The 16539-nt window shown below is 43.0% G+C and overlaps 2 protein-coding genes across 2 annotated transcripts in view; one reads left to right on the forward strand and one right to left on the reverse strand.

The window, feature by feature from the left end:
* MTOR (mechanistic target of rapamycin kinase) overlaps window positions 1-16539 on the reverse strand; it is a 60013-nt gene that overhangs the window by 30741 nt on the left and 12733 nt on the right. The window contains exons 19-21 of the mRNA XM_054394963.1: window positions 16337-16479; window positions 15071-15233; window positions 14803-14948 (exon numbers count right to left, since the gene is read on the reverse strand). Coding sequence (XP_054250938.1) covers window positions 14803-14948; window positions 15071-15233; window positions 16337-16479 — 452 coding nt within the window. The remainder of the gene's footprint in view (window positions 1-14802; window positions 14949-15070; window positions 15234-16336; window positions 16480-16539) is intronic.
* Window positions 7039-12640, forward strand: ANGPTL7 (angiopoietin like 7). Its single transcript, XM_054394964.1, has 5 exons — window positions 7039-7417; window positions 9086-9186; window positions 9522-9716; window positions 10716-10914; window positions 12471-12640. Exons 1-5 carry the CDS (start codon window positions 7039-7041, stop codon window positions 12638-12640), a joined length of 1044 nt encoding a protein of 347 aa, XP_054250939.1.

Consider the following 16539-nt stretch of genomic DNA (forward strand, 5'->3'; position numbering starts at 1 on the left):
TGCCAGCTAGCATCAGAATGATTGCGTATTTTTCTCCCCTAGAACAGGTTTGTTGATCAGTAAGAGACAAGGAAATCTATTATAGTATTAAAGGGAATAGTCTGAAAAGACAAAAAAGGAAACATTTTCAAATGAGTGCTAGATTTTTGCCTGTTGAAGTTTCCTTCCCTGACAGCTAAAGAACTGAGCTCCTAGACACACTGGATATATGGGAAGGTGAAGTCTCTTGGAAACAGGACCTCAGAATGGCCTGAGCTCAATTCAGATTCAGTCAGGCTAAGAATGCAGCACAATCATGGTTCAAGAAGCCAGGCACCCAAAAAATGGGAAGCACTTGAAATACATCCATGCCTTTTTTTAGCAAGATAGTCAAAGAACAAGCTACCTCCACACTTCCCAAGGGAAAGCTAGGCAGCAGTGCCTCATAAAAGTGATAAATGGCTGTCACATTTCATATCCTGATGATTTAAAGAGCCATTGGCAGACATCAGTTCCAGCATGTCAGACAGTTAATAACCTCAACTTATCTTTCTTGTCAACGCTTCCTGACAATGTTGACCGTTAGCTTTTACTCTTCAACAATTATCTCTGCTCTTTTGCTGGTGCTCCTTGCTGCACTCAATTACTCTTTTTGTTGTTATTTCACACTTTCTTGGCTGTCCAAAATAAAACTGAATGCTTTAAAGATGCCTATGGTTTAAGCAAAGGGAGGGGAAAGAAGAGAAGGGGACAGAGAAATACATATCAGCAGAAAATATATTGTGTTATCATTAACAACCCTAAATTACTCTGTTGTAACATTTGAGGAGGACACATGGTGAGTAAAGATAGGTAGTTCTGTGGACTTTCATAAGCCACTGACTGGAAAACCTCCTCAGCTTCCTCACCCTTTCATCTTCGTACTATTAAGGCATTGCCCCCTCTTTGCTGCAGATTCTCAACTTTTCTAATATTCAAAGGCCTGCAGAGCTGTTTTTGAGCTGTGCTGGAGACTGGACAGAATGAGCAACACCACAGAAAAACATCCAGGCACACAGAAGAGGCCCTGAAGGGCTGATATTCCAGGCAGGCAGAGTTGCCAGGGGGTTTTAGTCACAGTGTTGCTACTGGAGATGAGGGGAGTTTACTGGATTACAATCAGGAGGATAGATTTCTCCTCGTATTGGGAAAAAATAACTACAAAATCTTTCTGGATTAAAGGAGAAGGTTGGAAAACATCTCTCAAGACAAAAACAATGCTTCTGGCTAACTCAGCAGCCAGTTAAGTCTTTGTTTACAGGGTGATATCCTTGCAGTTGTTCCTAATTCAGGATAATACAAAGTTTCATATTAAGGTGAACATCAATTATTCCTCATGTTCACTGAAGGTACAACATATTCATGTTTATTTTTGTGTAGAAACTAGAAAAAAAAAAAACCACCACTACCACCTATTTTACTTGAAGTCTTGGCAGCAGGCCACAAGAGATGACTTCTGTATTTTAGGTCTCAGGTTAAACACATCACCCCTCAGGAAAGGCCCAAGCACTCAGCTATGCTGCCCAGTATGGACTGGCAGAATCTTCCAGCATTAATGCACCTAAAACCTCCTCTTGTCTAATTTCAAACCATTGTCCCTTGTCCTACCGCTGCAGGCCTTTGCAAACAGTCCCTCTGCAGCCTTCTTGGAGGGCCCTTCAAGTACTGGCAGGCTGCTATTAGGTCTCCCTGGAGCCTTCTCTTCTCCAGGCTGAACAGCCCCAGCTCCCTCAGCCTGTCCTTGTAGGAGAGGAGATCCAGTCAGTTGATTGTTTTCGTGGCCTCCTCTAGATCCTCTCCATCAGGTCCATGTCCTTCTTGTGTTGAGGGTACCAGAGCTGGACACAGTACTCCAGCTGAAGTCTCACCAAACAGAAACCAGGTATGAAACTAGGAATGAAAGACAACAACTTTGCTGTCTTCAGTAGGAAGACAATTAAAATGATGGACTTTTCTCCTCCACAAACCCCAGGCATAAATATCTAATGTTTACTAGAAATATTCTGTTTTATACAGTCCTGGGAGCTTTCCAGTCTTCCATTATCTTTGAGGGTCTCTAACATTATTCTCTGCCAGTCAAAATACATTTTAAAATTTCAGGAACTCAGAAGTAAGAGACAGAACCCTTCCCTATCTTCCCATAAAAAATGAAAAACTTTCTTTCAACAGAGCCTTTTCAGGAGGTTCCAAGCCTCTCTGTGAGAGAACACACATTTCCTATTACCAAATCCCTTACTTTTTGCACTACAGCAGCTTGCGCGCAAAGACCAGACAAGAAGCCAAACTCTTCTTGCAATCTTCCTAAGTTTGTTTAAAAAGCTCCTCTGTGTGGCAGATAAATCAAGCTTGGTTTTCCTTCTGAAGTGCTGAGAGCTTGCTTCTGGAATTCGAAACAGAAGGCACTACTACTTTGTGGATACTTTGGGGAACAGATAATCCTCTGGCACAAGGAATTGGCTTTGTTGGCCAGTGTCCCCAGTTCTACAGTTTGTGTTCAGGCATCCTTCACTCCTTGATTCAACAAAGCTCAGAGAACAATCAATTGTCCCCCCCCCCGCCACTCCAAACCCCAAAGCATTTCCATCATGCCACTGAAAATTATTCCCCTGCTGGGAACAAATGCATTTGAGAAACCCACAGTGGCAAAGGACTGCTCTCAATCAGCAGTTCTGACGATTGACTGCTGCCAGGCCAGAGTAGCAGGCCCTTCAACTTTGCACAGCAAGGGCACACCACATTGCTCGTGGGGTTTAAAACTGCCCAAATTCCCAATTTTTATACAAATACTCAAGAGTAAATAAAAAACTTCATGAGCTTTGAAATGCAAAGCAGAGAGAACCACTACAACAGCAACAGGGTGAGGGGCAATGGTTTCGAGCTGCAAGATTTGAGATTTAGACTGGAGATTAGGAAGAAATTCTTTACAATGAGGGTGGTGAGACACTGCAACAGATTGCCCAAAGAGGTTGTGGATGCCCCCTCCCTGGAGGTGTTCAAGGCCAGGTTGGATGAGGCCTTGAGCAACCTGGGCTGGTGGAAGGAGAAGAGGAGGCTCAGGGGTGACCTCATTGCTGTCTACAACTACCTGAAGGGAGGTTGTAGCCAGGAGGGGTTTGGTCTCTTCTCCCAGGCAAGCAGCACCAGAACAAGAGGACACAGTCCCAAGCTGCGCCAGGGGAGGTTTAGGCTGGAGGTGAGGAGAAAGTTCTTCACAGAGAGAGTGGTTGGCCATTGGAATGTGCTGCCCAGGGAGGTGGTGGAGTCACCATCCCTGGAGGTGGTGTTCAAGAGGGGACTGGACGTGGCACTTGGTGCCATGGTTTAGATAGTCATGAGGTTTAGGGTGACAGGTTGGACTTGATCTTTGAGGTCTCTTCCAGCCTTCTTGATTTTATGATTCTATGATTCTATGAAATGTCCCTGCCCGAGGCTGGGGATTGGAACAAGATGATCTTTAAGGTCCCTTTCAACCCAGACCATTTTGTGATTCTATGAATCTTAGGTTGCAAAAGGTTTTCTGCACCCAAATATTTATTAACCAGATTCAGTGAGGGCAGAGAAGAAAAAAAATTGTCAGAAATATTAGCAGAAAAAGGTGAAACAGCATCTCCAAAGCCAGAGGTGAAGTTTCACATATTGTGGGAGAGGAAAGCAGTACTTCCCTGAGCTCTGGCACAGTATGGACTGCTGTGACCCTCCAGCAGAGAACCAAGGAGAGCCTTTGCCACCTCAGCAAGCACCAGGAATGCTGAATTCTAAGCATTTGCCAGATGCCTGTTGAGGGTTTTGCAGTGACTGCCTACCAAATAAATAGCCACAGGGCTCTGAGCTTTTCTTCTTGTCTCAGCTTCACATACACCTGCCAGAACAGCTTCCCAGACCTCTGATTTAATCTGGCCCTCCAGGGACATGAGATCTCTGGTTTTAATCACGTAATACTAACACACTTGAATTTGTAACATCACCCAACACTGCAAGCAGAGGGAACACACTAACTGCAGCCATGGTTAGGCTCAATTCTCCCAACCACTTCTACATCATTAACAAAACCAAAAAGGATTTGCCTCATGCTCTTCACATTAGGATCTTATTCTGCAACCTGGTAGCTGGAAAGATATTTCCACACACACAAAATAATAGAAAAAAAAAACACAGGGTGATGGAATTCAGATAAAATTATATTGGATTCCTCTATCAGCATTGGGGGAAAGGGAAAAATAGGACTAGGACCCACTCAGTAATCACAAAACTAGTTTCTCCCTAGATTCCCAAAATGTACTAGGATCCTGAATTGTCAGTACACAATTACATAACAGTGGAATTGCTTCCAACAGCCTGCCAGCTCCTACAGCTGATCTGATCTGGCAGTGACTACCATCAGTAGGTGTTGTTGCCTGAGAGCCTACATTCAGTTCTCCATGCAACAGGAAGAGATTCATCTTTCACATATTCATAAAGAAGTCCAGTTCCATAAGGCCAAGGTCTCTGCCAAGAGAGATCTGTCTGTCCAAAGCTCTCTTAATGCTTCATCAAAAATAACGACAGAAGATTTGTGCTCTCTCCTATTCCTGCATAATTTGTCTATTGTCACCCTCAGAATGAAGAAGTATTATGTCTGCTTTAAACAGGTACGTATGCAAAAGAAAGACGGATGGTGTTAGGATACACAAACCAGAGGCTGAACCCAAAAGAAAACCCTGGCTGCCTCAATTCCAATGACATACTTCAGTTTAAAGAGAGCATTTGGAGGCCTTTCTGCACTGTTTCATAACATCTGTGTGCAACAGTTCGGCTGAGTTTTGGATCCTTCCAAAATCTGTATCAAGAAGAAATGCATGGACCTACAAGAGGCTCCTCTCTTCCACATCTGCCCATCATGATGTGTGTGAAATTCAAACTGTACAAGACAGATAGAAGAATTTGAGTGAGAGTAGCAGCAGAACGAAGTCCTATGTAACACAATGGGAGTGTTAGCAGGGTGGCTTTTTGGGGCAGAGAAGCCAAAATCTGGTCTGCCCTATTCTTTGTTCCAACTTTGACAAAAACATGTTTCTCATCACAGGAAGCCTGAGAAGAATTTGCCCCTGGGAATGACAGAAGCTCCAGCTGGAAGAGGGCTCAGACAGGATTAGAGGCAGAACAAAAAGGTCAGGCTTTCATCTGGGTGCAGTGACACTTTCTGGTCTGAAGCATAAAAGGCAATTTTGCCATGGAAGGTTTCTGGAATGTCCATGACAAAAATGTGGCTGAAGCCTATGGTCTGCTCTGGAGGTACCCTCAGTGCTTTCATCAAATTGGACTTGCATATCTCAGGCAGTATCTCCACACAGCAGCCTCAACAGCTGATACTCCAGGCTGCAGTAGTACATAAAGTACAGCACACAGGCAGGCACCCACAACAACTGAAAACACTCAATGCTGCCTGTTTGATCTCAAATTCTGAACTCCTCCAAAAGATCATCTCTTCCTCCTCTAAGAAAAAAACAGGTTTATGAAACACCTCCATTCACATTCTACTCCTCCAGTGCTTTGATGAATTCATCTTCCTAAATCTTTACACCCTGGAAGGTCTTTCATTACTGCTCTGCAAAAACCCTACTAACCAGCTGTGGTGCATGTCAGGGGTAAATGGAGCAAGATTCACTTTGTTTTCTTTGACACCAAGAAACTTTCATGGCATTTACCCCAGGAGCATTTACCTGAGCCATTTACTCCATTTACACCTTGCCTCGGCCAGTTGACACAATCAGAAACTTTGCAGGAAGATGCAAGAAGCCACACATTGGGAAATTACAGAGCAGCTGTAACAAATTCTCTGTTAGGCTCTAGAACAAAAGTTGCAAACCACCTGCACCAGGCTGTACCATTGCTGAAGTACTTCAACTTTGGGATCAAACAGCCATAATCAGCTGCTAAAATGTTAAAAGATAATTTCCAGTCTCCTCTTATATCTCAGCCAGCCAATATTTGATCTATACTCTGAATACCTAAAGATTTAAGAGCAAACCTTAAATAATAAATCTTAAATCTGCACTTTATGTAACTGTGGACATTTTAGCTAGCCATAGATTTTCTCTTCAAAAGCTGTTGTTAAACTAGTCACCATAATACTGGAGTGTGACAGATCACACTGTCTGTAAAAACCCATCTCTTCTCAGTTTTAAATAGACTATCCTTCAGCATGATTTAATGTCCCTTTGCTTGTCCACTCTGAGTAAACAGAAGCATGGGTTCTGACTTACTTATTTTGTGGACTTCTCCCCATTCCACTCTCAGATATCCCATCTCTAAAGAGAACAGCACTGAATTCCACAAAGCCAACAGTGCAGAAGCATCAGTGTGCAGAGACAGGAGGGTTAGGTGCTGAACTGATGAATTTGCTACAAATTCTCTAATTTAAGAAACACTGCAAGTGCAGAGTTACCCCTACAACTTCTGGGGAATATATTAGTAGGACTCATTGCAGCCAAAGCTACCTGATAGGGAGTTACCTTCCTTGAACTTCTATAAACTCACTCTCTTTGGAACAGTCTTTTCACATCCTGGACCTCTAATGTTACTGGAGTGCCAGAACTAGTCACCAAGAGGGCTACAATCCAACAGGCAATAATTGTTGGAAATTCTCCTCACTGCCCAGTCCTCTCCCACACCCCTTTGAAGACAGAACTGAGTGAATTCTCTCCTGCTCTCCCAAACCCTTTTTGGCTGAAACCTCTTCCAATTTCACCCTGTAAACACCTGATATGAACAGATGAACTGGGAGGGGCCAGAAAGCTCTTCATAGCTTCAGGGGGGTGGAGGTAAACAGAAAAATAGTATATAAGATGCTTTGAGACAGACTTCCAAAGTGCACAGACTGAAAAAAAGTTGCTCCTTCAGGCTCCACCTTCAGAGACTGAGTTCATTGGAAGAAAGTTAGGTACCAGTCTGCTGGAGGACCTGCTGAAAGTTTCATAGCTACCCCATCTGCATTCAGACTACTCACAGGCAGCTGGAAGCTTTCTGTTGCTGTAAGCAAAAATGCCAGCAAGATCCAGTGCCCAGCTGGCATGGCTCTGCTTTGTCACTGTGTCTGTGGCAATCTACCCTGCACTGCTGCAGAAGCCTCCTAAACGGAGAACAATCAATGGGAATGTACAGTCCAAGATGACAGCCTGCTGCGATGAGATCAAGGAGCTCAAGGTGCAAGTAGCCAACCTCAGCAGAATGCTGCAGGAGCTGAGCAAGAAGCAGGAAGGTGACTGGGTGAACGTGGTGATGCAGGTGATGGAGCTGGAAGGGAGCACCAAGCAGATGGAGTCTCGCCTCATTGATGCTGAGAGCAAATACTCCGAAATGAACAACCAGATAGACATCATGCAGCTGCAGGCGGCTCAGACTGTCACACAGACTTCAGCTGGTAAGCAGGGAGTCACCAAGCTCCCCGACACACCTCTTAATGCACAAAATGAACTAACAACTAGATCTTAATGCTAGCACGTCCCACTAATGTGAACAGCAAATATGCAGACTGGATGTGTATGCAGCACTGCTGTTGGCAGGCGATCCTGAGAGAACCAGGTGTGAATTCGTCTGCCAAAGCCCAAAGAGGCAGCTGTATTTTAGTATCTGTGTCTGTAATCAAGGAGGATAAAAACTGAACAGGTACTGTATGTGTACAGTGAGGAACTTGGCCTGGTATTGCACTTTCTGACAGTACAGGACCAATCCAAAAAGAACAGGATCTGGCTGTGTCAGGGAATGGCTCTGGCAGTAACATCCTCCAAGTTCACAGTGCTGACAGGAGACTTGAAGTCGGTAAAACACTTAAAAGTGCTCTCTAAGCACTACTGAAGATTTCTAATTGTATCTTTATGACTTTCTCTGAACCAGAGGAAAGGAGTGACCCATTATTTGAATGGTCATTCTCAAAATCTCAAGGCTGTAGATGAGGCACGATGCAAACTGTTACATAAGCCCAGGCAGAACACAGTTAAATTGCTCCAAATTCTCTTCCCCGAGGGAAAATTTCACTGTGCAGTAATTGCACAGGCCTGGACTAACTGTGGAATGCAGGTGCATTTTGTAGGTCAGCTCCTGTAAAGCTGCTTCTAGAAGAAAGTGTCCTTTTTGCTGACTTTTCAAATGAAATCACTGCAACGAGCTTAAAACTTGCTTAAAAAGAAACTGCTGGGATGTTTGGGTTTGACTGGGTTTGCCAGAAGGCTTCGTTTGGATTGGTTTTTATTTTAGATGCCAAGGAAAAACTTCGAAGTCTACTAAATTCTTCCTACAAAAAAAAAATTGCACTTGGCTGTAGTTTTGACACATTGCTGTTTACAGCAGGTCTTAAACTTTTTTTTTTTTTTTTTTTTTTTTTACTATAATGAATCCAAACCTTTGGAGGTTTGGAAAAAATACAATATCCCACAGAAGAAGGTGGCCCTGAAGGTGTTTAAAGCAGACACGTCTCACCTCGCCAGGTAAGAGACGTTCAGGTTGTACCCCAGTGAGAGCTGTCAGAATGGATAAAGCCTTGCTTCAGCTGCTTTATCTTCCTCAGAAGAAAATGGTAAAATGCACTACAATTCAAGTCAGCTCCTGTATTGACAGGAAAGGAGGCTTGCAGAAGCTACCAGACTGACTGCAGCTAAAAGCTACCACCTCTGCCACAGGCTCTAGTGCAAAATGTTTTAAGCAAATATGTCTCATCTCAGCTCAAACTCAGCTACCCTACTCAGGCACACAAAACAAAACAAATCTGGCAGTAGGCAGCCTTCTAGAAGATAAGCCTTTGTTATTTGGGAGGGGAAGGAAACACGCACCTTTTAACCTTCTAACAGACACGCAGCAGCAATGTGAAGAGAAAACAGAGAGGTGTCTCTTTGGATAGGGAAGGTTAACAACACAAGGTCCCCTCTTTTCCTAACATATGCATTGATCAAAACTAAACCGTTTCAGGGAAACACACTTGTGGGAATCTTCTTCACTTAATTACTCCTTGTATTACAGAAAGCTTTGCAGACATCACTCTTACAGGGGAGTTGTTGCTGTTCAGATTCTTACGTACTGGTTCTGATTCAAGTAGATGCTGTCTATGACTGCTCATCGCTTTACCAGAGGAACTACAGAATCTCTGGCGTTTACAAGCTACCTCCTGATGAATTTTTGGGGAGTCCAGATCTGGAGGTAAGGATGTTAAGTACAAAATGTAGGTGTTAAGTCTTTTTCAAATATAATCAAGAAATACTTCTCTATCACAGAGAAGAAAAGAGCATATACCGAGTTATGACACTCTGCACTTAGAATCATCATCTTTATACAGGCAAACTTCAAGGAAGGGAAGAATGAATATTTAAGAGTGGAAAATAGAAAAAGGGTTAAGGATTTTTTTTTTCTCATTACTTTTAAACAAAAGAGGAATTTCTCCAAGTTGTGAAATTTTGGAACAATGTCTTATGTTAAGAGAAACAAACCTTCCTAAGTCTACTGAGAAGTAAACACTGCTTTTTGTCCTGTCCTAGGTGTTCTGTGACATGAAGACAGATGGAGGTGGCTGGACTATCATCCAGAGGCGTAAAGTTGGTTTGACATCTTTCAATAGGGACTGGAAACAATACAGGGATGGATTTGGCAACATCAGAGGAGACTTTTGGCTGGGAAATGAAAATATCTACAGACTCTCAAGGCGCCCCACTGTTCTGAGAGTGGAGTTGGAGGTAACTAACAAGCTCCAAATTTCAGCCCCAAAAGGGGTTTTTGTACAAAGTGATCCACTAGAAGCAGAAACTATCTCAACAGAAGACCAAAAGAATTTTTGTGCTTTAATTACAGGAGAATGAGGTAGGATGGACTTTGTGATGCATTCAAGGATAAGAGAGAATTGTGTCCTCCACAGTGCAAAGTCAGTAGTACAAATTCCTGTCTGCACAGAGATTGTATCTTAGGGAAGCATTTGGGGCTCTAGAGAATTCTTGCAGAACTCACTGCAGACAGACAGCAAACTGCTGACCACCTCACATTTCAAGACTCGGAATCTTCTGCCCCATGAAGTTTAAGACTGGGTGTTTTCCTTTTGCAGCACTTCCTTCCAGTCTGTGTACAAGAGTTTGCCTTGTATTACCCCAAAACAATTTCTACAGTCTGCTAAAGGCTTATGTTTGTCTTAGACTCATTTATAGTTGGTCAATAGCTTTGAGGGGTGGGATATGTACAATGGAAAGAGTGAGCTGAATGGCTTTGGATCTAAAAGCCACTGTTTCAGAGAGGGGAAAAAAAATTACTTGTGGCTGCACTTTGAGACAAGGATGTTAAACACAAGAGCTGCACACCAGGTTTCCACATGCATTGTTTACTACCAGTGTAGATAAAACTTGAAAATATGATGCCTTGCTGTGGGAATTTTAGGCTGCCTGGGGAGGTGGTGGAGTTACCATCCACGAAGGTGTTCTAAAAATATGTAGACATGGCACTTCAGCTGGTTTAATGGACATGGTGGTGTTAGGTCAGTGGTTGGACTTGATTTTAGAGATCTTTTCCAACCCAAACAATTCTATGTTTCTAAGTTTCTGCAGCCTGAGTCCAAGACAGAAAATAACTTGTGAAAAATCTACAACCGAGAAAAGACACACAACATGCACTGTATGGAATCACAGATGGTGGAATCTTCTCCTAAGGGTTCTCACAGGACCTGTTTCTTCTTCCTTGTTGTGTGGCAGGACTGGGAAGGTAACATCCGCTACGCACAGTACCAGCAGTTCACCCTGAGCAATGAACTCAACAGCTACCGGCTCTTCGTGGGCAACTACACCGGCAACACAGGGCGTGACTCCCTGCGCTACCACAACAATACAGCCTTCAGCACGAAGGACAAGGACAATGACAAATGTGTGGATGACTGTGCCCAGTTCCGTAAAGGTAAAGCACATACAAACACCTGCCTGGCCCCACAGAGCTGCCTGGGTCATAGAATCATAGAATTGCTTTGGTTGGAAAAGACCTCTGAGATCATCAAGTCCAACCTTTGACCTAAGACCATCGTTACGCCATGTCCCACAGTGCCATGTCCACAGGTTTCTTGAACACCTCCAGGGATGGTGACTCCACCACCTCCCTGGGCAGCCTGTTCCAATGCCTGACCACTCTTGCACAATTTCAGGCCATTTCCTCTTGTCCTATCACCTGATACTATGGAGAAGAGACCCACCCTCACCTTGCTCCAACCTCCTTTCAGGGAGTTGTAGAGAACAATAAGGTCTCCCCTCAGCCTCCTTTCCCCCAGACTAAACAATCCCACATCCCTCAGGTACTCAACACCAGCCCTGTTCTCCAGACCCCTCAGCAGCTTTGTTGCCCTTCTCTGGACATGGCTCCAGCACCTCAGTGTCCCTTTTGGAGTGAGGGGCCCAAAACTGAACACACTATTTGAAATGCAGACTCGCCAGCGCTGCGTAGAGAGGTATGAGTCCTTTGTAGGGAGCCCAAGACTCCCTCTTTACAAGTGACAATAGCAAAGCAAGGGAGTGATGACCAACTCTGGAATATACACTTCTGGGTTGTGTGGGAAATCTGGCAGTTAAGACTGATTTACAGAAAGCCAGGCTGCATGTTCTAGACATCAGTATTTGCCAAATGATTTACTCTCTGCTCTCACCTACACACATTTATCCAGCCCACTCTGTGCACCTGACAATCTGCCAGACTATCCCAGACATTGATGTAATCTAGAGACGCAGAAAACTATTTCTCTATATCTATAAGGTCTTTATTTTTCCTTCTATTTTTCTGATTCAAACTCTAGAATTAAGGATTTGTAATTATTTGCCTATATTATTCTACATACACCTCAAAACTCAACCTGAATTCTAATCTTTTATTCCTAGCTTTTTATGAGGTCTGTCACAAATAACTGTCTTCTTTGTGTCTTGCCCTTTATTTTTAATTTCCCCACTGTGCCCCCACATGGCACACAAATAAAATTGCTATCAGTCTCAATAAAATAGTGTAGCCCCCTTGCAGAGTCCAGAAACCTTTTAAACACTGTAAGATGCCTACACTAAGAACCAAAAGTGGTTTCCATGCTCTTTTTGAGTCAGGGACAGAAAAATGTCAAGGAGCAACTTGGTCTAGTGGAAGGTATCCCTGCCAATGCGTGGGGGATTGGAACTAGATGATCTTTAAGGTCCCTTCTAATCCAAACCATGCCATGAATCTATGAAATACTCTAAGAGGAATGAGCAACTGGATGAAAAGCTACTGGACTAATCTGACTATGGAACTGTAAAGCCTTTGTGTGTTCAGTATCTATCTGAAGTTCTGAATTTACCTGCAATCCCAGCTAGCAGGATTATAGGCTCCAAGGATTAAATGCTGCATTCTAGTCTCTCTCCTCCAGAAGAAGCAGTAATTCTTAACACAAAGCCTGCCTGTTTTAAGTAATTGGCTCACCAGGAATCTGTTCATTTTCTGACAAGGTGGCTACTGGTACAACTGCTGCACAGATTCCAACCTGAATGGGGTTTACTACCGCAAGGGAGAGCACACCAAGAACATGGATGGCATCACCTGGTATGGATGGCACGGATCAACCTATTCACTGAAGAGAGTTGAGATGAAGATCCGGCCAGAGGACTTCAAACCATAGAGGGAACCAATATTTGCTTGTACAGCTATGTGATGCCACAGGTGAAGGTGGGCAATGGAGAGCTCCAACTCACCCAGATAAATACTCATTTCATCTAATATGTGCAACAGCTACATACTGGCTTATGAACACAGAGGCACACTAAGCATCTGCCACAGCCCCTAGTGTCATCAGGGCTCAAAATTATTTCTTCCTCTTGTGACTCTTTCCAAAGGGAAAAATGCTGTATTAGAATAGGTTAGGAGAGAATGCACTTATAGCACCTTCAGAACACCCACTGGTGTGTTGTCACTAGCATTGTGACTGGTGAGTTGCCTTAGCATTAACCAGTCAGGCAGGGACTGAAAACAAAGGCCTTTTTGTCACCTTTCCTTCAGTGTCTGAAAGAAGCACTGCTGAGTAACTCCTTTCAAAAGAGACTCACATCACAGAAATACTCATTTCATACCAGAGGAATCAATCAGAAGTGCCCCTGATGCACCTTTCTTTAGTGTACAGTAAGCAGCTTACATTCCCACACAGGAAAAAGGCAAAGCTCAGAAGTTTTGTATTGCCCAGGTTCTCTCCTGAAGTTCTACTGCCATCTCCTACTGCTGCCTCAAGTAAGTCCCCACAGAGGTCTGCACCCAGCAAATAGTAACCCCAGAGGAAGGGTTTCTCCTGTATGCTCTGTGATGCTTATTCCTATCCACAGATCACCTAAAGGTTGGTCAATCACAAAGCAACTTACTGGGCTGTCACAAAATTATGTTCAGGTTAAACATAAATGTGCCACATGTCAGCAAAACTGAGAGAGAACAGCAGGTCAGCAAAAAGATATCCAGACCCAGCCACATAGTCAAAAAACTCAACTCCAACAATTAAAACCACTGTATCCATGAGCAAAACACTAACACACACTAGAGAATCCATTAACTGGCAGAAGTTATTCCAACCTAAGGGGACGTGCTAGCACACCATGCTGAGGAATATTAACATCTGTTCTGAAGATCACTCAGTTACAAGCTACCTAGAGATGTTCTGTCACCAATCCTTACATAACACAATGTTTTAAAGAACAGTTACAAAAGAGAGACTCCTCCTGTAGCCATATCACTCTTTGAGTATGTTGGAAAAAATAGTTGCAGTTAATATACCTATTTTTATTCATCTTAAAGAGAGTTTGAATCTAATTTAAATTGTTCAGTCTTGTATGAAATGGGAGATTAAGGTGTCTTGAGAATTGCCTTAAATATGTTTGATTATTCATGCTGTAAATTTCATCTGTGTGGAACTACAGCTGGAACTATTTTAACTGTGGTCTGCCAAATGAATTTTTAAGGGTTTCTAAACTTTTTCATTTCTAATAAATTGCCTTTCATTTTTAGTCCTGCTTGACTTTGAGCCTTTGCTCTTTAATGTGCTTTTTTGATACACAAACAGCTGCAAAGTGATTTGGGCCAAGAGAAGGGAATACACTGAATTCTAGATTTTCCTCAGAAAACCAAGAGAACAAAACTGAGGCATGAAAGAATAAAAGAGAAGGGGGGAAAAAAAAAACCCAAACAAACAAAAAACAGGAAAGCACAGCTCCAAGGTATACAAGGGCTGAAACCAAGCTAAGGTTTTGCTCAACCAAAATCAGTTTGTCCATCTCAGATAGCAGAGTTAGCAATTCTGTGATATGAAACAGATTCATGTTTTAAAACAGTTTAGCTCAGTACCAAAAGTGTTTCAGGGTAACATCTGTCTTGTTGACAATGCTCAGGAAACAATACGCTCTTGTTCTATCTTCTATTTGATATGTGAACTCTTCCTGAGCTACATTAGTCAATTTTGATGAGAATTTTTCACTAAGAACTTTTCTTCCTTATTTACATATAGGTGTAGGAATCTCTCATCTATCTTACAGCCACTCCACAATATCCCATATTGAACTCAACAGGTGAGAGGCAGAAAGCAGAAGACTCTGCTTTTTCCTGTACAACTTTCCATGGCTTCTATCATAATTTTTAAGCACATAACAGAAGGGCAGAAGTCACCTTCTAGGAGAATGCAAGCTGTTAGCCTACAGCAGTCTTCTGGTAGAGAGTGGAATCCTAAGAATTGTCTAGATTCATCCTAATGGCATCCTAAATCTGGTAGTGATGTAAGAGCAGAAATCTCATCAGTTGTGGTCCTACCTGATGAGAGACTCTAGAATGGCTGGGGTGGGGCCCTTCTGAAATTCCAGCTCCTTGTAGTGCAGGGCCTTGGCATATGCTCGACACTTGGCAGCACGTTCCCCCAGGAGCACAATGCCATTGTCATCTCTCAGAGGCAGTGGACCCTGGGCAGAAGCACATGCATCAAAAGCAGGATGAGTATAAAAAAGAACAAAGCAGACATGAACTCTTCACACCCTTTCCATAAACTAGGCATTGGAAAAGAGTTGCTTCATAGCATCTCTACCTTGTCACTGTGTTCCATGAATTCTGCCAAGTTCAGCAGTGTCTGAGTGACTTCTGCAATGTCCTGAGAAGTCAGGGCCAATTCAATGCTTCGGATCAGCTCGTCCTGCTGGTCTTCGTTTAGTTCAGACCAGCATGAAACAAAAGCAGCATTGAAGAGATCACTGAGGAGGAAAACAGAAGAGATTGAGAGATGGGAATTCATTATTCATCAGAAAAGTCTCTTTGACAGCAGACTTGCCCTTGTATTCAGAGAAAGAGCGCTACAAAATGCATTTATATGTCTACCTGCAATAGAGAGGGATTACCTTTTACACAACTAGTTTCTGCACCAAACAGTTAGTGAAACTTGCATCTTAAGAATAATGTAATAGGATGCTACAATAGTAGAAGTACTGTCCTATCATATGCCAGCAAGAACTTTAGGAAAGGACAAACTCTTCACAGCACCAAGGATGCTTTCTCTGCCTGGTCTGTCTTAGATCATAAATGAATGCAGTAAGGAAGCTGATTGTACCTTTCTCTGGACAGAGGCTACAACACTCATGCCTTCTCGGCTCACCAGAGAAGTGCACTAGCTGGAGCTTGCAAAAATGGCAAAGCTTAAGAAGGAGAAAAGGTCATGAAAACCAGAGAGTGACAGCCCTAGTCACTGCCAATACTGTGACAAGATACTGTGAGAGGGTTTTTTAGATGCATGGAGTACATGAGCATCACACCTCTGCCCACTTAGGAACTGCTGACTTTCTATCATGCTGTTTGCCCTTCTACTTCAAAAATGGTAACATTCACATTAAAACTAAACCAGGAATGAATTGCTTCTCCAACAGCAACAGTCAGATTCATATGCCCTGTCAAGAAGAGACAAACGAGTAATGGCTTCCAGAAACTCAAAGTCTCTCCAGACATACTGGTTACAAAAGAAATAAACCACTGTGTTTTATTCCACTCAGAGGCATTTTTATGCATCCACAGCAGATCCTCAAAACTATTTCATACTCTGCAATTTTTCCAGCTTCCCTTTTATGTGCTTTACGAGATTTCTAGGCCAATACGCAGAATTATATTGAAAGATTGTGTACATCATGGAGCAGCCAACTAGGAAGGGTGGAAATGAAATCAAGTTGCCAAGTATTTGATTTGTCCTATAGCAGGAACCATCTCTATTTATGGAATCTAAGAGCTTTTAAGTAACTTTCTTTCTCTTTGTAGTATCTGGCTTGCAGCTGCAATTTTAAGTGATGTGAAAAAAACAGAATTACCCTACCGAGCCATGGGATTATAGGCCTGAGCCAGGGCCCAGCACGAGCGCAAGGATGGTGAGGAGGAATCTTTCAGCAGCTCCAAACTCAGTCTTCTTAACCATTCCAACCAGTCGTCTTTGGAAACTCTTCTAGCTGCTCCCCAGGCCTGTATTACAAAAGAAGACAATTAAAGTACCAAATGAAGCACTACCCCAAAGCAGAAGAC

Source organism: Indicator indicator, chromosome 32 (genome assembly GCF_027791375.1).
Source record: "Indicator indicator isolate 239-I01 chromosome 32, UM_Iind_1.1, whole genome shotgun sequence".
In the NCBI taxonomy this organism is placed as follows: Eukaryota; Metazoa; Chordata; class Aves; order Piciformes; family Indicatoridae; genus Indicator; species Indicator indicator.

Bases quoted from the DNA above. Each gene is read 5' to 3' on its own strand.
- ANGPTL7 (XM_054394964.1), top strand. From the start codon at position 7,039: ATGCCAGCAAGATCCAGTGCCCAGCTGGCATGGCTCTGCTTTGTCACT. The intron at 7,418-9,085 runs GTAAGCAGGGAG...TGATTCAAGTAG, and splicing joins TGTCACACAGACTTCAGCTG to ATGCTGTCTATGACTGCTCA. The intron at 9,717-10,715 runs GTAACTAACAAG...GTTGTGTGGCAG, and splicing joins TTCTGAGAGTGGAGTTGGAG to GACTGGGAAGGTAACATCCG.